General features: G+C 40.8%; 2 protein-coding genes across 7 annotated transcripts; one reads left to right on the forward strand and one right to left on the reverse strand.

Annotated features, from left to right (window-relative positions):
• Positions 1 to 4,932: 4,932 nt before the first annotated feature.
• On the reverse strand, positions 4,933 to 12,546 carry LOC120722440 (GTPase IMAP family member 8-like). Of its 6 annotated transcripts, XM_040013432.1 has the most exons (6): positions 11,541 to 12,546; positions 11,420 to 11,457; positions 10,159 to 10,210; positions 9,116 to 9,160; positions 5,299 to 6,507; positions 4,933 to 5,198 (listed from the first exon to the last, which is right to left on the reverse strand). In XM_040013432.1, the coding sequence occupies exons 3-6, from the start codon at positions 10,175 to 10,177 to the stop codon at positions 5,047 to 5,049; spliced, it is 1,425 nt and encodes a 474-aa protein (XP_039869366.1). In that variant the 5' UTR covers positions 10,178 to 10,210; positions 11,420 to 11,457; positions 11,541 to 12,546; the 3' UTR covers positions 4,933 to 5,046. The 6 variants fall into 6 exon arrangements, with proteins under 6 accessions (XP_039869366.1, XP_039869367.1, XP_039869369.1 ...); XM_040013433.1 differs by lacking the exon at positions 11,420 to 11,457; XM_040013435.1 differs by lacking the exon at positions 9,116 to 9,160.
• Positions 12,547 to 14,850: 2,304 nt separating this feature from the next.
• Positions 14,851 to 17,645, forward strand: LOC120722455 (E3 SUMO-protein ligase ZBED1-like). Its single transcript, XM_040013467.1, has 3 exons — positions 14,851 to 16,348; positions 16,525 to 16,777; positions 16,938 to 17,645. Exons 1-3 carry the CDS (start codon positions 15,231 to 15,233, stop codon positions 17,352 to 17,354), a joined length of 1,788 nt encoding a protein of 595 aa, XP_039869401.1. The 5' UTR covers positions 14,851 to 15,230; the 3' UTR covers positions 17,355 to 17,645.
• The last annotated feature ends 239 nt before the right edge of the window (positions 17,646 to 17,884 follow it).

The following is a 17,884-nucleotide window of genomic DNA, read 5'->3' on the forward strand; positions in this document are numbered from 1 at the left end:
ACACTTATATCAGGTCATTTTATATTAAGGTTTCATTAGAGGTTTTTGATTAGAACATTTATTTAGTAGAAGACATACACATAGTCTCAGTGAGCCTCTGTCCTGGTGAAAGGTCAGAAGTGCAACAGGTGAATTGAGAAAGAGCATTTGAGGACAAGAGACAGTCAGTGAGAGGTGACATAGAGGCTGAGTGAGGTCAACACACACACATTAGTTAGATTTATTTATAGGAAAGAGTTTAGACATGTCTGGTGCTAACTGCGAAAGGGTCTCGGTAAAAGAGGAACCGTTCCTTGTTTTCTCGGCAAGAAAGAGGAAGTGAAAGGTTGACCGGAGGAATCGGCCATGAAAATAGAAGATGATGTTCTTTTGAACTGTGTAAAAGTCAGTGTTGTTTTGATTTGACGTATGTATAAAATGTATCTGTGACGCATGAAGGGGCGTCATTAAATCAAACCCTGATGTTATAAAATAATTGTTTGTGCTTTAGTAAGTCGAAGATCAATTGCTGTCTGCGTACAGAGTTGTCTTCCCACGCGTGTATTCATTAAAATCATCGTTTGACTTCACCCGGCCAGATCAGTGTGGTTATTCTTCGATCACCTCTTGTACCCTTCCTCAATATTGAACCCTTAACAAAGAGCCGTGAGCTCGTCCAAGATGTTTTCCATATTGCGTTCAGTAAGAACAGTCTGAGTACTCACAGCTCTTCCCACATTTTCGATCATACCTGCCAGCTTTGTGGCGGTTTGAACAGCAGTCACCGCTTTCTCCAATTTCAGATAAGCCAGGGCCGAGCCAGCTACGATCAGCAAGAGCCCCGTTATTATGGTTCCAAATAGGTAGATGTTCTCAATGTCCTCAGTAGACAGTCCTGCCAGGCACACAACGTGGCACTTCTGCCACCCATCCATTGTGTATCCAGCAGGGAACGTCCCTCCAAGACACTCTCCCAAACCTCGGCTTCTCATCAAGAATAGAGTGTCAATTGCATTAAGGGACCAGTTGATCAAATCCATAACTCTTCTTTAGGTTTCAGAGAACAAGAGGGAGATAGAGGCTTTCTCGGGGTTAGAGTCAGACGACACCAGATAAGGAGATAGAAGCAGCAAGCAGGGAAGATAAGGGAAGGAGAGGGTGAAAGATGTGTCCGCCTCCTCCGAGAGCCAAGAGACTATTTAAGTCTCACCAGTCTTTCTGTCTCCTTTCACTTTTTCCATGTTAGAAAAAATATTTTGCCCTGCCATGCTGTTAATTGATGTGGTAGATAAATAATTTATGAAAATATCACTAAATCTGTCATTTATTATTTTTAATATTGAGTAATGATCATATCTCACCTCTAGTCTTCTCTGTCTTGATTTCAGGTTTCCACCATGTGCTGTAGATAGATCAGGAGGTTAACTCGACCAAGCAGTCAGAATACCGGAATAGGGAGGATGGTGTAGGTTTGAGTTTATTAGATTGATACATATATACCAACAACACAGTGTACATCACTGTCAGTATCCTTAAATTCAGAGCAGTTTTAGAGCAGTTTCTGAAAGTCAACAACTTTAATGGAATATATTCCCGACTGTAGTGTAAGCACAGCAAGTGCAGAAAGAGTGCAATGATAATTGAATTGGGGGAGGGGCGACCTGTTATCAGGTTACACATGCAAAGGGAGTTAACTTTTAGATTATAATACACCAACAAAGGAATCCATCTGTGGCCTTCCTCATTATCCATCCTCATCATTCCTATGAAAATACCCAACAAAGGTGTCAAAACACAAATAGTCATAGCCAAAAGTGTACAGCAGCTTGTAAGACTTATTTCTTTCAGTATGATTGGGCCTAAGGACTTTGGTAATAATCAAAGACTCACATAAATATGATGAAGATCAAGACACTGAATGAAATTATAGTTTCAAAAAGATTTAAAATATCACACACAAGTCAATGTCAGTGTTTATATTAATATACCTGCACAACCTCTATGTGTTATATAGACCTTGCCATTGCACAGCTCATAGCCTTAATGCTTCCTCTATGTGACCATCTAGCACTACTGCCAGCATAGACTAAGTGGAGAGCTGCTCACGCATTTAGTGCTGAGTTGAGAGCATCAGGATGCAAATGCAGCTACACATTCAAAGGATTTCAAATTGTTTTAGGTCTTAAACTGGTTTTGTAACTCTTCAAAAAAAAAAAAAAAAAAAAAATCCACTCAAAAAGCACATTTCCCACCAAGTCCAGAGCACCGGTTACAAATTCTAAAGTTTTATGGATCTGTGATAACTGCAATCTTCCTTTCTCTTCCTGTTCTGCATTACGTTCCATGCTAATGCTGCTGACAGACAGAAATTAAACTGCTGCAAAACACATGTGTCAGAGTGGGTGTGGGGATTAGGAAGCTCAGTTTGATTTGACAGGATCTTCAATGAAATTAAAGAAAACATGAAATCAAAATCTGAATGAAGATGCTTTGTTTCATCATTTAAGTACCATCCACACGAATCACAGGGAAACACTCAGTATTTGGAAAATCAACAGATGCATAAAATACTGTTATTCTTCGTTATGTCACTAATTATGAAGCAAAGAATTTATATTTGACATTTATCAAAATAAAGTCAAATATTATCTACTGTATCTGATTATGTTCAATGATAATTGAGTAAATGTTGTTATAATTAGATATTGCAGAGGCATAAATAATATCTAAACTTTACAGTCATATATCTGACTATTTAATAAAAAATAATGAGAGATTTTATAATAAAACTCGATAATTACTGATTACACAACATGTATGAAAAAACCCAAAACAAATAAACACAATAAAAATAGAACTATTCCCAATAAAATACAAGAAATCAAATCACACACTCTCCAGATTTTTACCAAACATTACAGAAAACAACAAATCAGAAAAGATTAAAATGACTGATTCAACTTACAGTGCAGTACAGAGCAAAACTAACAACTTAAATGAAAATCCTGGTACTTAAAGAGCTCAGCCCAGGAAAAATTATTTGATTCATAACTTCAAAAAAAGACAAGAATAAAGGTACCTGATCACCAAATGTGTGTCGTCTTTCTTTGTGATCAAACATTTAATACCCCCACCCACACAAACATACACACAATGATTACATTAGAATGACAAAGTCACACTGATAACTGTTCTGTTCTTTACTTATTTGAAAATAATTTGTTTTTCCTGCATCATTGCAACTTATACTCTGTTTCTATTTTGAAGTAAATTATGATAAAAACATTTATTTGCTGGAAAAACACTGACCATAGCTTCAACTCTGCCAGGTGGGAGATTAATGAGCTGAGACAGAGTGGAACATGCTGGTTCCACGTGGGTCTTTTAGTAACTAATACCTATTCAGTCTTTGGAGTTAGTTTAACCAGTCAGAAGCTTTGGTAATGTTGGGATAGTGACTTGTGGTTTAATGGTGAGACTGGAGTCCGACACTGTGTTTAAGGCAGGTTCGATGACACCCAGTCAGAATTATTTGCTGTTGCGAGGAAATCCCAAACATTTAAAACATGCAGAACAACACATCGGTGCCTCTTTAACATTTTTTCCCAGTACAAATGAAAGAAAAGCAACTGAGATCATTCATTTCTCGTCACAAAATGCTGCAGCCTGACGCGTCACTGACCTCCTTACTTAAGATTTTTTGCATCAATTCACTTATTTGTTGTTCATGTTCTTCCTGTAGTTCGTCCTTGTCCTCCTCAGTTTTTGCATTCCTCACTTCTTTTTCATGTTTTTCCACTAGATGTTTGATCTTTCTCAGGTTTTCACTCTTCTTGGTGACACGTTTCACTAAGTCATTCATTTCCTTCACGTGTTCTTCCCGCTGAGCATTTAATTCGTCCATGTGTTTCTTTTGGGATTCGTTGAACTCTTCTGCTTTCTGTCTGGCTTTTCTTTCATAGCTCTTCTTTAGGTCCTCCAGTGTTTTCTGATGATTGTTCTCTGTTATTTCCATTTCTCTTCTTATTTGTTCCTCTTGTAATTTGTTGTTTTCATATTTTATTTTTTCTTGTTTGTAACTTTCCAGCAGTTTGTCGATTCTTTCTTCCTCCTCCTGTCGTCTCTTTTCCATCTTCTTGTCTTTGTTTCTCTCGCTCTTCTCTTCGTTCTTTCTCCCAGGCTTCTTGTTTTCGTTGCATCTCTTCTCTGGTCTCTTCCAGATGTCTGTCGACACTTTCCTTTGCCTCTTTTTCCAAATGAATTTGTCTGTCCAACTTTTCAAGTTCTTCTTTGAATTGTTGTCGATATCTTTCTTCTCCAGTGTTCTTTTCCTTTTCCTCCTTTTCTCTCATTTCTTCTTCTTTTTTTTTCTTCTCTTGTTCTTCCTCAATTTTGTTCTTCATTTCCTTGAGTTCTTCAGCTTTCTGTTTTCTCTCCTTTTCTGATTTTTCTCTCTCTTCTGCCATTCTTCTTTTCATTGCTTTCATTTCTTGCTCATGTTTTCTTTCGATCTCTTCCTTTTCCTTCTGCATCTCTTCTTCCTTCTCCTTCAGGATCCTCAGCGTTTCCTTCTTTATCGCAGCTTCAGCCTCTTGCAGCATCTCATTCGTGTAGAAGCTTCCTCCATTGTTCTTCACCATGGTGTCAATCTTTTTTATCAGCTCACTGACTTGTGTGCAGTTTTGTTTGTCAGAGTTATTGAACACATGGTATCTTCCTCCACAGTTAGAGATCAGTTTCTTAAGGGAATCATGACATTTGTTCTTGATGTAATCATCAATAGACTCTCCCTGATGCTCCAGATCGTCTCCTCTGGTGAAAAGGATGATGGTGAACTTTTCTGAGTTCTTCCCAAAGAATCTTTTAGTGAACTTGATCGTCTCTCTCTCCTCTGCTGTGAATCTACCAACCCCTATCACCACCAAGAAGACATGCGGTCCTGGAGCCAGCTGGCTGATAGATTTCACCAACTCCTCCCGAACTTCTTCATTGGACAAACTGGTGTCAAACAGACCAGGAGTGTCGACCACAACAACAGGACGACCGTCCACCTCGCCCTCTGCCTTCTTACAATATTGTGTGACTGATATTTGACTTGATGCAGCTATAAACTTGTCTTTTCCTAAAATCGTATTTCCTGTAGAGCTCTTTCCACAGCCAGTCTTCCCAATCAGCACAATCCTGAGACAGTCTGAGTCTTTTTCCTTCAACTTCATCACCTAAAACATGAAAACAATCAGAGTTAACACTTGAATACTGCTGGATTAAAACTCTTTGGGTCACTGAACACAGAACAATATTAAAATCTGAAGTACTTACAAGTCATCATGTTCGTCTTGAGCTTCTCAAGTTCATCATGTTGCATCTGTATGGATTTATCTTGTTGTAAGACTTTGTCCATCTGTGCATGTAGAAATGTTGTCTTTGTATAACAGTGTGGTTTGTTTGTGGCATCACTAATTTTGTCCACAACCTCAAACATCTTTGTAATCTGCTGTTTGTCTTTGATGTTGAGAACCACATGCCTTTGTCTGAACGTCTGAAGAAGCTTCTGGATGTCTTGGTCTGTATTTAAAATATTTTCAGCAGCTGGATCTGTAAGATCTGAGTCCACAGTGAACAGAATCATGGTGAAGTCATTGACTCGAGAGCTGAATGTGTCCTGGATGGTCTCTAACTCTCCCTTGTCTTCATCAGTGAGGGGAGCCACAGGTAGGACCAGGATGAAGGCATGGACACCCTCAGGATCACAGAGGGAGATACACTTGAATGATTCCTCCATCACTGCCTCCTGAGGTTTTCCATACAAGGCAGGCAGCTCCACCAGGGAAACCCAACGTCCACACACCTCTCCCTGATGTTTAACACACTCTGATGAGTTGGAGGCTGAATGAAGCTCAGTCTGACCTAAAATGGCCTTGGCTGCTGACGTCTTCTCTGCTCCTCTCCTCCCACACAGAACCAGGTTCAGACTGGACTTCAGATTGGGTTTAGCCTCTTCTTTTAACATGAGATACTCTCCCCAGTTTTTACTCACTATCTCATTCATTTCTTCCATCAACTCTGAGGAATCTGAGAAGGAGTCTTTCCTGTCAAAGTTAATGAACTGCTGCCTTTGTTTGGATTCTTCAATGAGTTTATCCACTGAGTTATTCCCTTCCTCGTTATGCGTTCGGATGATGATGGAGTGATTGAAAGCATCTTGACCAAACAAGCTCAGGACCAAATTCAGAGTCTGTCTGTTCTCCTCAGTGAAATCAGAAGGTTTGACTAACAGCAGCAGAACGTTTGGTCCAGGAGGACAGAGACTCACACAGCTCTTCATCTCTTTAAACAGTGCTTCCACAGGCAGACTGAAGATGTTGGGAGTTTTTACAACTGTGGGAGGTTTCCTGTTCCTCTCTCCAGAAGCAGAACCAGATTGTTTTCCTCCAAAACCTTTAGACTCTTTTTTCCCAACGAGGAGCTTTTCCAGGGCTGATTTCTTGTCATTACTTTTTCCAAACAGCATTATCCTGAGTTCACGTGCTGCAAAAAACAATGTAAATTGCCTCAAAAATTATGAAACACATATTTATGTCACATTCTATTAAATAGTTTGTAATTGTTAATCATATCACTTGAGAAATAATCATTTACAAATTTGTCTTAAAACAGATTGCTTAGTGATAGCGCTGGCAGTTACACTTTCCGATATGGTTTCTTAATTAGTTGAAAAGCCATATCAGCTCTCTATTTAGGAGGATAAGCTCATGCAGATGTTTTAAAGGCACTACCGTGATTTTGTTGGGCAGAGGTGGCAAAAGTACAAACTTTATTTACTTAAGTAGAAGAAATGAAACAACTTCTTTACTCAAGTAAAAGTGGAAACGTACAGGATGTTAACGCTAGCCCTTTATATTATAACATATGATAACCTTGCTTTGGAGCCTCTGAAATACACCCAGAAACTACAAGTGGCTCAGTCAATAGGGGACCTACCATTAACAGGTGGGACTGATATGACTTGACCTACAAGGCTATTCAGGTTTGGTTTATCTTATCAGGGTTACGAGGAAAGACACCTGGACAATTTCTAGGTAGTTAGTACTCCAGCTGGTGCAGGGGTGCAGCTGGGTAAGACCCATAGGACCAGAGATTAGGACCTTTTTATCAGAGAACCCCCCCCACAAAAAAGGTTCCTCTCCAAGGGTTGTTGGCCCCACAGATTGGCACCGGACTGTCCTTTGTCAATGATTCTGTTTATAATTTTTTGGACAGAATATTTAGGTGCATTCAAGGGCTACACACTTATTAGGTGCTGGGATCAATGGTCTCAGGGTATAATCTCTGATTTTACCTCTGATCTTACCGAATTTCCCAGAGTAATCCACCCGAGGGATTAATAAAGTTTTATCTTATCTGTTTTTTGATTTTGTTGATTTTGCAAGGGACTGACTTCCAGTTTGCACTAGTGTGGTGTGACACAGTTAGGATGAGAATTAGCACTTCCAAGTCTGAAATGTCAAGAATGTCATAAGACATAAAGATTGGGATGGCCACAAACTTTTTGTCATGGTCGGTGGGAGTGCCAGGAGGGGGTTTTCCTTGTGTGGCTGCTGAGCCATCCCTTTGGGGCTGGGACTTCAGTGCTTCAAGTGAGCCTCAGCTGCGAGCAATCAGCGGGAGACCTACTTCAGCTGACTCAACCGGCCCCTCCTTGCCAGTTTGTTCTACTCTTCTTGGTGGTAAATTACGTTTCCCTTCGTGGTTTTCCTTCCTTTTCCAATTTATCTGTTGGAGTAATTCCTGTCTTCCCTTCATTCAGCGGAGTTTCAACCCTGGCTTCACCTTACTGGGACAGTCCCTGTCTCCCAGCCGGCTCGCCCGCCTGCCCTCTAACCTCCACGCTTCAGCTTGAGACCCTCCAGAAGCTTCCCACAGACCTCTCTCCCCTCCCCTCCCCTCAGTGAAACTAACCATGACTGGCACAGTAAGGCGAACTATTCTCCAGTTTCTAGTTATCAAGCTCTAGTTTTCTCTTTCGATTTTAACTACCTCTGCCTCTGTTACAGAATATCCCCTCGCCTCTCTGACCTCTTCCGCGTTCCTGCCACTAGCCTTTTGGGCCCCCCTCGTCACTTTTGGCCACCTTTTCAAATAAATAATCACTGTAAGCATTCCACGCCCATGTTTGTCTGAGGTTTTGGGTCCACTTTCCTGGGCAAACCTGTTGGTTCATGATACTTTCTGCTTCTTCATTCAGATCAAACTGAGGTTATTGTACTCGGCCTTAAAATCTTAGAAATATGGTGGCTAACCAGATTCTTACTCTGGATGGCATTACCTTGGCCTCCAGTAACGCTGTGAGGAACCTTGGAGTCATTGTTGACCAGGATATGTCCTTCAACGCTCATATTAAACAAATATGTAAGACTGCTTTCTTCCATTTGTGCAACATCTCTAAAATTAGAAATATCCTGTCTCAGAGTGACGCTGAAAAACTAGTTCATGCATTTATTACTTCCAGGCTGGACGACTGTAATTCATTATTATCAGGATGTCCTAAAAACTCCCTGAAAAGCCTTCAGCTGATCCAAAATGCTGCAGCAAGAGTCCTGACAGGGACTAGAAAGACAGAGCAGATTTCTCCTGTATTGGCTTCCTGTTAAATCCAGAATTCAAAATCCTGCTCCTCACATACAAGGTCTTAAATAATCAGGCCCCATCTTATCTTAATGACCTTGTAGTACCATATCACCCTATTAGAGCACTTTGCTCTCGCTCTGCAGGCCTACTTGTTGTTCCTAGAGTATTTAAAAGTAGAATGGGAGGCAGAGCCTTCAGTTTTCAGGTCATATGATTGTTGGGTTTTTCTCTGTATCTACTCTACAATATAAAGCGCCTTGAGGCGACTGTTGTTGACTGTTGTTCTTACCAGAGTCAGAATCTGGTTAGATACCATATTTCTAAGATTTTCAGATTAAAATCTGGTTGGCTGATGCCTGACAACACAGGAGGGAAATGTCATTGTAGGATTAGTAGAGCTTTATCCCTCCCTTCCTAAATTATATAGCTTTTGGCATTATAACTAATACTTTAAATGAAATGATTTTTGTTTTACTCATGATACATCAATGTTGTTAGTTCAACTTACAGTCCTTGATGTCATAGCTGCTATCTTCTGGTTTTTGGAAATCCTCTGCAAAAACATAAAGAACTCAAGTTATCCTTCAACACTTAAATGTGGAAAATTACTTTGTGTTACAGGAATGTGTCATGAGGTCTCTACTTCTGATATGCCAAGTAATTAGTGTAATTGACTGAAAACAATTCATACCATCTCAATTAAATTTAAAGTTTGGACCCTGAGTTGGTGAGAAAAGACTAGAAGCAGAGATTTTATCCCAAGTTGTTTTTGGTGGTTTCATGTTTCGTATCAACTTGACCCCAATTTTAAAAAGTTCTGATCATCTTCAAAGATGGAGCAATATTCCACATATAACATCTTTTTTCTGCACATCCCAGTATCACTAACAATACCATGAATCTATTTCTTGTTCCTAAGTGGTCACTGGAGAAACTAAAGAAATCCGAATTTGGATTCCAAAACAAACCAAGAAAGTATCTCAGCAGATCACTGTCTCTGAGTGAAGTATTTACAAGCATGGCTTCCTTAATCCAGCTTCTTTGTGTTTCTTGTTGTGGGCAAGAAGCCATTTTGTCAGGGGTTTTTGTTATCCTGCTTTCTTTTCGTACTTCGTGTGGGTGGACTAATTATACAATTCACCCTGGAGTGTGTGTCTGTGATAATCCACCTGTTCCTGATTGCCTGGTAGATCAGGGAGCTATTTAAGGTGCCTTCAAGCAGCTTTCAGTTATTTATTTTTTATTTACATTCATTCTTTCAGCAAGTGAAGCGACTGGAAATGAACGAGTAACTATATTGGCAGAACAGGGCAACATGTACTGTGAGCATGTTGGATATGTTTATCAGCCAACGTTGCTTCTAACACCAGCAGCACAGTGTGATCATGGCAGTTGGATCCTGCTCCACCCTGCTGCTGCTGCACCTGTTTGTTATGTGCTTTCACTTCCAATACCTGAACAGATGTCACAGTTACTCTCTAAATCTACTCTCTGTGTACAGAGTGAGTGCAAAATCCTCACTGCTGATCAATAACATATGACTGGACTCACCAGCTGTTTTGGTTGCCATGATGTCGATTTTCTGAAAAGACCTGGGGATGAACTGGAAGGAAAAAAAAAGTATTTTAGGTTCTTTGAGTCACACGACATGTGATGGTAGGTGGACAAAGGGGCTGTAAGCATGAATGGTTCGAATGGAACGGCACAAAAAAGGGAGAAGTTGTTATTGTGATGTTGGTCGTTTTATGCAGTACTTCAGTTGGTCTCCGGTTGGTCACCATGTAGAGAATGTTTTATACAAACTGGGGGGTCAAGTGCAACCAATTACATTTAGACCATTAAGACATCATGAGTAACTGCAGAAAGAAGGTTTACATCTTTCACTTTCAATTTCAGTTTTCAAAGAAATTAAAGTCTTTGTATAGACTGATCAACCAGATTGAAGAATCAGGGGACCTCAGTCTGAACACATGTAGAAGTGTTTTATACACATGGATGATTTATTTCACGTTCTCAACCTCAGAGGTCATTTATGCTTTCAGGAAGCCTACTGTGCACAAGAAGATATTACTTGAATGAGTTTTAATTAAAGAATATTATGATGGATCCATTTGATCCACTCATGTGTGCTGCATTCAAGTGCATAATTGGACTAAGATTATTCCAAACAGTCGGACAGAAACGACCAACTATAGACCACATCACCTGGATCATAATCACATTCACATCTTACTACAAGGATTAATTTAGCAAACGCTTCTGAGAACGATGATTAGATGAGATCACGAGAGTCTAAAAACTCCAGTAAGTGAAACACGATCTGAGTGTGGGCGGTACATCTGCAACAAAGAGAATACCAGGACCTGTTCCAGCCTGCTGGGTACAGGTGAGCAGCCGCAAATAAGGTGTGTGTGTGTGTGTGTGTGTGTGTGTGTGTGTGTGAGGGGGGAGTTGTAGCAGTTTCAGTAGAGAGATTAAAATTTTCATATAGATAAAATATTAAAATATTCCTCTTCACTCAACTGTCTCACCCTCCAGTTTATATGCAATCTTTCGGTCTACTCAGAGGAAATTATTTATGTCATCATATGTTATATAACAAATAACCCAATTTTCATGTTTCTGCTCATTCTGTGCAGTCATTTGATAAAAGCACAAAACAAATATTAGGAATTATAGTTCTGCATCATATCACACAGGTTCACTCTCTGCAGCCATAAAGAAAAGATGTAAATGAGGAAAAATCAAAAGTATATTAAAGGCAGTAACGATCAAAGTGAAACTACCATTAACAAAGAGAATCACGACGCACCTCACAGCACAAACACAGCTAACAAAGGTGCAGCAGACCTGCAGAGAATCCAAAGCATGAAAAAACATTTAGTGATGAGTTTAACTGTTCAGAAAAAACCGCAGATAAATTTGTGCTTTACCTGTTTGTCGTCCTCCGAGTTCACAGGTGAGACATGGCGCCTGCTTCTTTGTTTGGTTTCACCTCTGACGACGGTATGAAGGCGGGCTTAACGCTGCCCACCCAATCAGAAGTTAGAAACACTGCTCATGTTTTCTCTGAGCCTTCTTTTCTTCACTTTTGATTGGGTGGGAACACCCACCCACCCATACTCTGTGTGCTGGTGTTTGGGTGGGGTGAGTCTACTTGACACAAATTTATGCTTTATATTTGTATATTTGTACAGATTTGTGTCGACGTTCAGAGGCTGGATCCATGCAGAACAGATGACAAAACATCTGCATCGGTGCGCCTTCATGTTTGTCGTCTGGTTGCACCGATGTTCTGTACGACATCCTGATGTGTTGTCGGTCTGATGTTCGTTGTTTAAAGTTTAAAAGAATACATTTGCCCTCTGTCACTTTAATGCAGCGTGCATTGTGGTTGTGTGAGAAGCCGAGAGCATGAAATTTAATAACTCCACAGACTACAGCTAATCTGTCAGAAAGCAAAGGAATGCAGGGCCTGTTCCAGCCTGCTGTGTTAGGAACGACGGTTACAAATAAAAGTGTGAGACAAAGATCGTCACAACAAAAATGTGAGTGTGCGTGCCTGTTACTGTTGCTCCTGCTTTTTCTCTTCAGCTTAACTTTTACTTACTCATTTCTTTGTCTTTTGCTTTATAGTTGGAGTGTTGAACTCTTTATATTGAATTATTTAAATTGTTTAGTCTGTTACTGTCTAGGTGCAACTGTGATCCATATAATTTCCTTTGGGATTAATAAAGTATTCTGATTCTGAAACACACAAAACAAAATCATCAAACAACACTCACACTCACAACCCTTGACACTCATGCCCATGAAGAGTGGATGGCAACTTCTGACCACGGTCTGTGGATATCAGCTGATACAGTGGCTTGCAAAAGTATTCGGCCCCCTTGAACTTTCCCACATTTTGTCACATTACAGCCACAAACATGAATCAGTTTTATTGGACTTCCAGGTGAAAGACCAACACAAAGTGGTGCACACGTGAGAAGTGGAACAAAAATCAGACATGATTCCAAACATTTTTTACAAATAACTGCAAAGTGGGGTGTGTGTAATTATTCAGCCCCTTTGGTCTGAGTGCAGTCAGTTGCCCATAGACGTTGCCTGATGAGTGCTAATGACTAAATAAAGTGCATCTGTGTGTAATGTCAGTACAAATACAGCTGCTCTGTGACGGCCTCAGAGGTTGTCTAAGAGAATATTGGGAGCAACAACACCATGAAGTCCAAAGAACACACCAGACAGGTCAGGGATAAAGTTATTGAGAAATTTAAAGCAGGCTTAGGCTACAAAAAGATTTCCCAAGCCTTGAACATCCCACGGAGCACTGTTCAAGCCATCATTCAGAAATGGAAGGAGTATGGCACAACTGTAAACCTGCCAAGACAGGGCCGTCCACCTAAACTCACAGGCCGAACAAGGAGAGCGCTGATCAGAAATGCAGCCAAGAGGCCCATGGTGACTCTGGACGAGCTGCAGAGATCTACAGCTCAGGTGGGGAATCTGTCCACAGGACAACTATTAGTCGTGCACTGCACAAAGTTGGCCTTTATGGAAGAGTGGCAAGAAGAAAGCCATTGTTAACAGAAAACCATAAGAAGTCCCGTTTGCAGTTTGCCACAAGCCATGTGGGGACACAGCAAACATGTGGAAGAAGCTGCTCTGGTCAGATGAGACCAAAATGCAAAACGCTATGTGTGGCGGAAAACTAACACTGCACATCACTCTGAACACACCATCCCCACTATCAGATATGGTGGTGGCAGCATCATGCTCTGGGGCTGCTTCTCTTCAGCAGGGACAGGGAAGCTGGTCAGAGTTGATGGGACGATGGATGGAGCCAAATACAGGGCAACCTTGGAAGAAAACCTCTTGGAGTCTGCAAAAGACTTGAGACTGGGGCGGAGGTTCACCTTCCAGCAGGACAACCACCCTAAACATAAAGCCAGGGCAACAATGGGATGGTTTACAACAAAACATATCCATGTGTTAGAACGGCCCAGTCAAAGTCCAGATCTAAATCCAATCCAGAATCTGTGGCAAGATCTGAAAACTGCTGTTCACAAACGCCGTCCATCTAATCTGACTGAGCTGGAGCTGTTGTGCAAAGAAGAATGGGCAAAGATTTCAGTCTGTAGATGTGCAAAGCTGGTAGAGACAGACCCTAAAAGACTGGCAGCTGGAACTGCAGCAAAAGGTGGTTCTACAAAGTATTGACTCAGGGGGCTGAATAATTACACACACCCCACTTTGCAGTTATTTGTTTGTAAAAAATGTTTGGAATCATGTATGATTTTCGTTCCACTTCTCACGTGTGCACCACTTTGTGTTGGTCTTTCACCTGGAATTCCAATAAAACTGATTCATGTTTGTGGCTGTAATGTGACAAAATGTGGGAAAGTTCAAGGGGGGCGAATACTTTTGCAAGCCACTGTACAAAGACCTAAAATGATCTCTGGCCCAGTTTGCTGTGTGATGTTTGACAGCTACAGGTACACAACACAAACTACATTCACAACAGTCACCTACTGAGCTGAAGGTTTAAGGGTAGAAATGATTGACAAGCAATGATTCACAAACGTGTGCAATAACTTATGTGTAACTGTACAACTATTGTTCAAACACACACACATCAAAAATGATCAGAGATCATTTACTCACTCATTTGAATCTTCAACAGATCGGATCCTTTCCACTTTTAAAAGCTTCCTGTGCCAATAATGTCTAAAAAAACCTAATTTTGGGTTTTTGTTTACATTTTTAATACCTGTAGAGAGATCCGTCCTTCCTACACAATCACAAGAATAACAATTTAATTTTTATTCAGGCAGCACGAAAAACACAAATACAGCTTCTAATTTGTTTTTCAGGGCACACCTGCTCAGACATGAGGAGAATTAATTGGCCGATGTCTGTCAGAGCTTCTAGTGTCCAACTGGAAAAACACGTACACGGTGTATGTTTGCTGTTATTATTTAAAAGATTCAAAAAGCAAACGCACATAATATGATGGAAAGCTTAAGCTCATAGAGCTGAGTGTTTTTTCCTGTCCCGTTCGGTACTTTAGCAATGAGAACTGTTGTCTGAAGACCAGGAAAGATGCCCAACAGCTTTAGTTTTTTTCAAGTGGAACAATATGGAACTGGCATATTGTTCCACTTGATTGATCTATATTATTATTAATCATTATCATTTTTTAAGTTATTACAAATTGGACAGATAACTAGATAGAAAGGGAGAAAGAGAAGCAGAGGGGAGGGGGAAACAGGAAGGGAAGACACTGAGAAATTCTGTTAGATCACCTGTTAAAAGAAGAAAAAAGAAAACAAACAACAAGAGAACACAATACAGAGATCACAGCACCAACCTAGATAAGCGTAAGTAGGGGTGTCAAATTATCGCGTTAATTGCGATTAATTAATTACAATGCTATTTAGCGCGTTATGTTTTTTAATCTCGTTAATCTAATTTTTAATCTCTTGACGTCATTGATTTTGTATGAGAGTTGCTATGTTATAAAATCCGTTTTTATGTGCTGGGCTCCTTGTGCTTGACTTGTTGGGGGTGGAGTCACGTCGTGAGGTCAAGGTGAGAAGTGGCGATTAGCTTACAGTGTGGATATGGAGGCGCATCTGAGAGTTGTTGGCCCAATGAACGGGAAATTTGTATTTCATAAACGCCCCGACGGCACCATTGACAAAGGTAAAGTGGTCTGCCTAGAGTGTAAGAAGGAGTTTGCTTACCACCGAAGCAGCTCAAGTTTGGCCTATCACCTCAACGCAAAGCACCCAGCCGCGAGTGCAGCAACAGCTAGCAGTGAAGACGTTAGCAATATAGCAAGCCAGAGCAAAGCTTTTCGCCAAACAAAACTAGAGAATACCCCTCGTATGAGCAAGTCTGCGACCGACAGGCTGACTAATGTTATTGCCAAGTGGATAGCGATGAACTGTAGGCCGATAAATATAGTAGAGGACGAAGGATTGACAGAGGTGTTGCAAATTGCGTCCAATGACCCGTCATACAAGCCGCCGTGCAGGACTACAGTAACGACCAAAATCAGCAAAATGTACGACGGCGAAAAGAAAAACAAACTTGAGATTTTGGCGGAGGATTCTCCCAACTGTGTTGCTATAACCGGAGATCACTGGACCTCAGCTGGCAACCACAGCTATTTTGGGGTGACTGGACACTTTATTGATAGTGAGTGGAACCTCAACTCATTTGCACTGACCGTCATGAGAACAGAAACCAGGCACTTTGCTGATAAATGCGCCGAACAGTTCCTCAAGGTAGCAAATGACTGGGGTATTGAAAACAAGATATCCACCATTGGCACAGACAGCGCAGCAAACATGCTGGCTGCTATGAGAGCACTTCCATATGAGCACATCGCCTGCAATGCTCACATTCTCCAGAGGACCATCACGGTATGTCTCGATAGCAGTGGTTTTGTCGGTGTACTGGCAAAGTGCTGCAAGATTGTTGGTCATTTTAAACAAAGCCCTGCGAGTACCACAGAACTTAACCAACAACAAGTAGCACTCGGAAAGAAGAGCGATCAACTTATACAGGATGTACCCACCAGGTGGAACTCGACTCTCGCAATGGTCTCACGCCTCCTATGTAACCGAGAGGCTGTCCAGGCTACGTTGGACCAACAGAACCACAGGTTGGTCTTGCCAACCGAAGCTGAGTGGGCGAAACTGCAGAGGCTGGAGCTCCTGCTTGAACCATGCAAGTAAGTTCAAATAAACACCTTCCCATTTTAATTATATAAACTACTGTTACATGTGTAAAATCAAAATTAATGAACATAACAAGGAACTTTTAAGGACAATTAAATTGGGAATCAGTTACACTTTGATTTAAATGAATCCAGCTAGGTTTATTTAGCAAACCTCTCCACCTCTGCAGGTATGTGACAGAGCTGCTGGGTGGTGAGGCCTACGTCTCTTGCTCTGTAGTGCTGCCTGCTTTTCGCCATCTGTACCGTGTCATGGACATTACTGATGATGATCCTGCCTACGTGGTGAAGTTCAAGAATGCCTTCCAGAAGGATCTGGCAGCACGACGAGCTAATGGCAATGAGATATGGTTCGAGGTGGCCACAGCATTGGATCCACGGTTTAAGGATTTGAAATGTCTTCCAAGAGAAAAGAGGGAACAGGTAGGACAATAAGGTTAAGCTGGACTAATGAGTCCAATTCATTATCAAATCAAACTTTTATTTATTATATGGAACACAAAGTTCTTTACAAGATTAAATAAAATTTTTTAAAAAAGCACTTAGTTTTAAATCACAATCATTCATTCATTCATTCATTCAGGTGTGGACCATTCTGGAGAATATGCTCCAGGCAGCAGAGCCCAGAAGAGCAGATAGTCTCCAGCCCTCCACAGAGGATGATGGACCAGCTCAGAAGAAGAGGAGGAGCGAACTCCTTCTGGGGTCTGACTCTGACTCAGAAGATGGAATTGAGTCTGGAGAGCTGCAGCGCTACAGAGCAGAACCCAGCATCAGTATTGATGACTGTCCTCTGCAGTGGTGGTATGCTCACTCAGGAGTCTATGAAAAGCTGTCAGTCCTAGCACAAAAGTACCTGGCCTCCCCAGCTACCTCTGTACCCTGTGAGAGACTCTTTAGCCTTGCAGGCCACATAGTGCAAAAGAAAAGGGCAGCCTTGCTTCCAGAAAATGTTACCAGGCTGGTGTGTCTTAGCGACTGGCTGAGGAAGAAGAAATGAGACACATGTGGTCAGCATAGCTGCTGTGTCATTTGTAGCCTACTAGAATAGATTGCTTGATGTTCAGCACTTTTTTTTGTGATGGAAGAATACTTTGATGTGCTAACTTGCAGCACTGCAATGTCAGTTTTATTTTTCATTATCTGAAGCAGAGGAATTTCAGTGCTGTATTGCTCAGAAAAGAGCAACTCTGATGTGCTAACTTGCAGCACTTAATTTATTTGATTTTATTTGTATTTATTTTTCCACTTATTTTACAAAAGAATACAACAGTATGTAAATGGTTGCATCTGTTTAACATTTGTTAAACAATAAATGACTTTATAAAGTCACTTTCTTTGTTATATATCAGTCTTTTGGTCTGCCACAATAAGTTGAGGGCTTTCCTCAGCTATTTTTAGGTGAGATTAAAAAAGAGATTAATTAGATCAATTAATTAAAAATCATAATTAATTAATCTCTATTTTTTTTTTAATCTCTTGACAGCACTAAGCGTAAGTAACAATAAATATTAAATATTGAATGTTATT

This window comes from Simochromis diagramma, unplaced genomic scaffold (assembly GCF_900408965.1).
Source record: "Simochromis diagramma unplaced genomic scaffold, fSimDia1.1 OVJJ01000778.1, whole genome shotgun sequence".
Taxonomy (NCBI): Eukaryota; Metazoa; Chordata; class Actinopteri; order Cichliformes; family Cichlidae; genus Simochromis; species Simochromis diagramma.

What these genes read in the sequence shown, in the direction of transcription:
- LOC120722440 (XM_040013431.1), bottom strand. An exon ending in CATGGCAACCAAAACAGCTG is followed by an intron (nt 9,161 to 10,158) that starts GTGAGTCCAGTC and finishes ATGTTTTTGCAG; the next exon opens with AGGATTTCCAAAAACCAGAA. An exon ending in CAAGACGAACATGATGACTT is followed by an intron (nt 5,199 to 5,298) that starts GTAAGTACTTCA and finishes TTCATGTTTTAG; the next exon opens with GTGATGAAGTTGAAGGAAAA.
- LOC120722455 (XM_040013467.1), top strand. Translation starts at nt 15,231, where the DNA reads ATGGAGGCGCATCTGAGAGTTGTTGGCCCAATGAACGGGAAATTTGTA. An exon ending in CTCCTGCTTGAACCATGCAA is followed by an intron (nt 16,349 to 16,524) that starts GTAAGTTCAAAT and finishes CCACCTCTGCAG; the next exon opens with GTATGTGACAGAGCTGCTGG. An exon ending in CAAGAGAAAAGAGGGAACAG is followed by an intron (nt 16,778 to 16,937) that starts GTAGGACAATAA and finishes TCATTCATTCAG; the next exon opens with GTGTGGACCATTCTGGAGAA.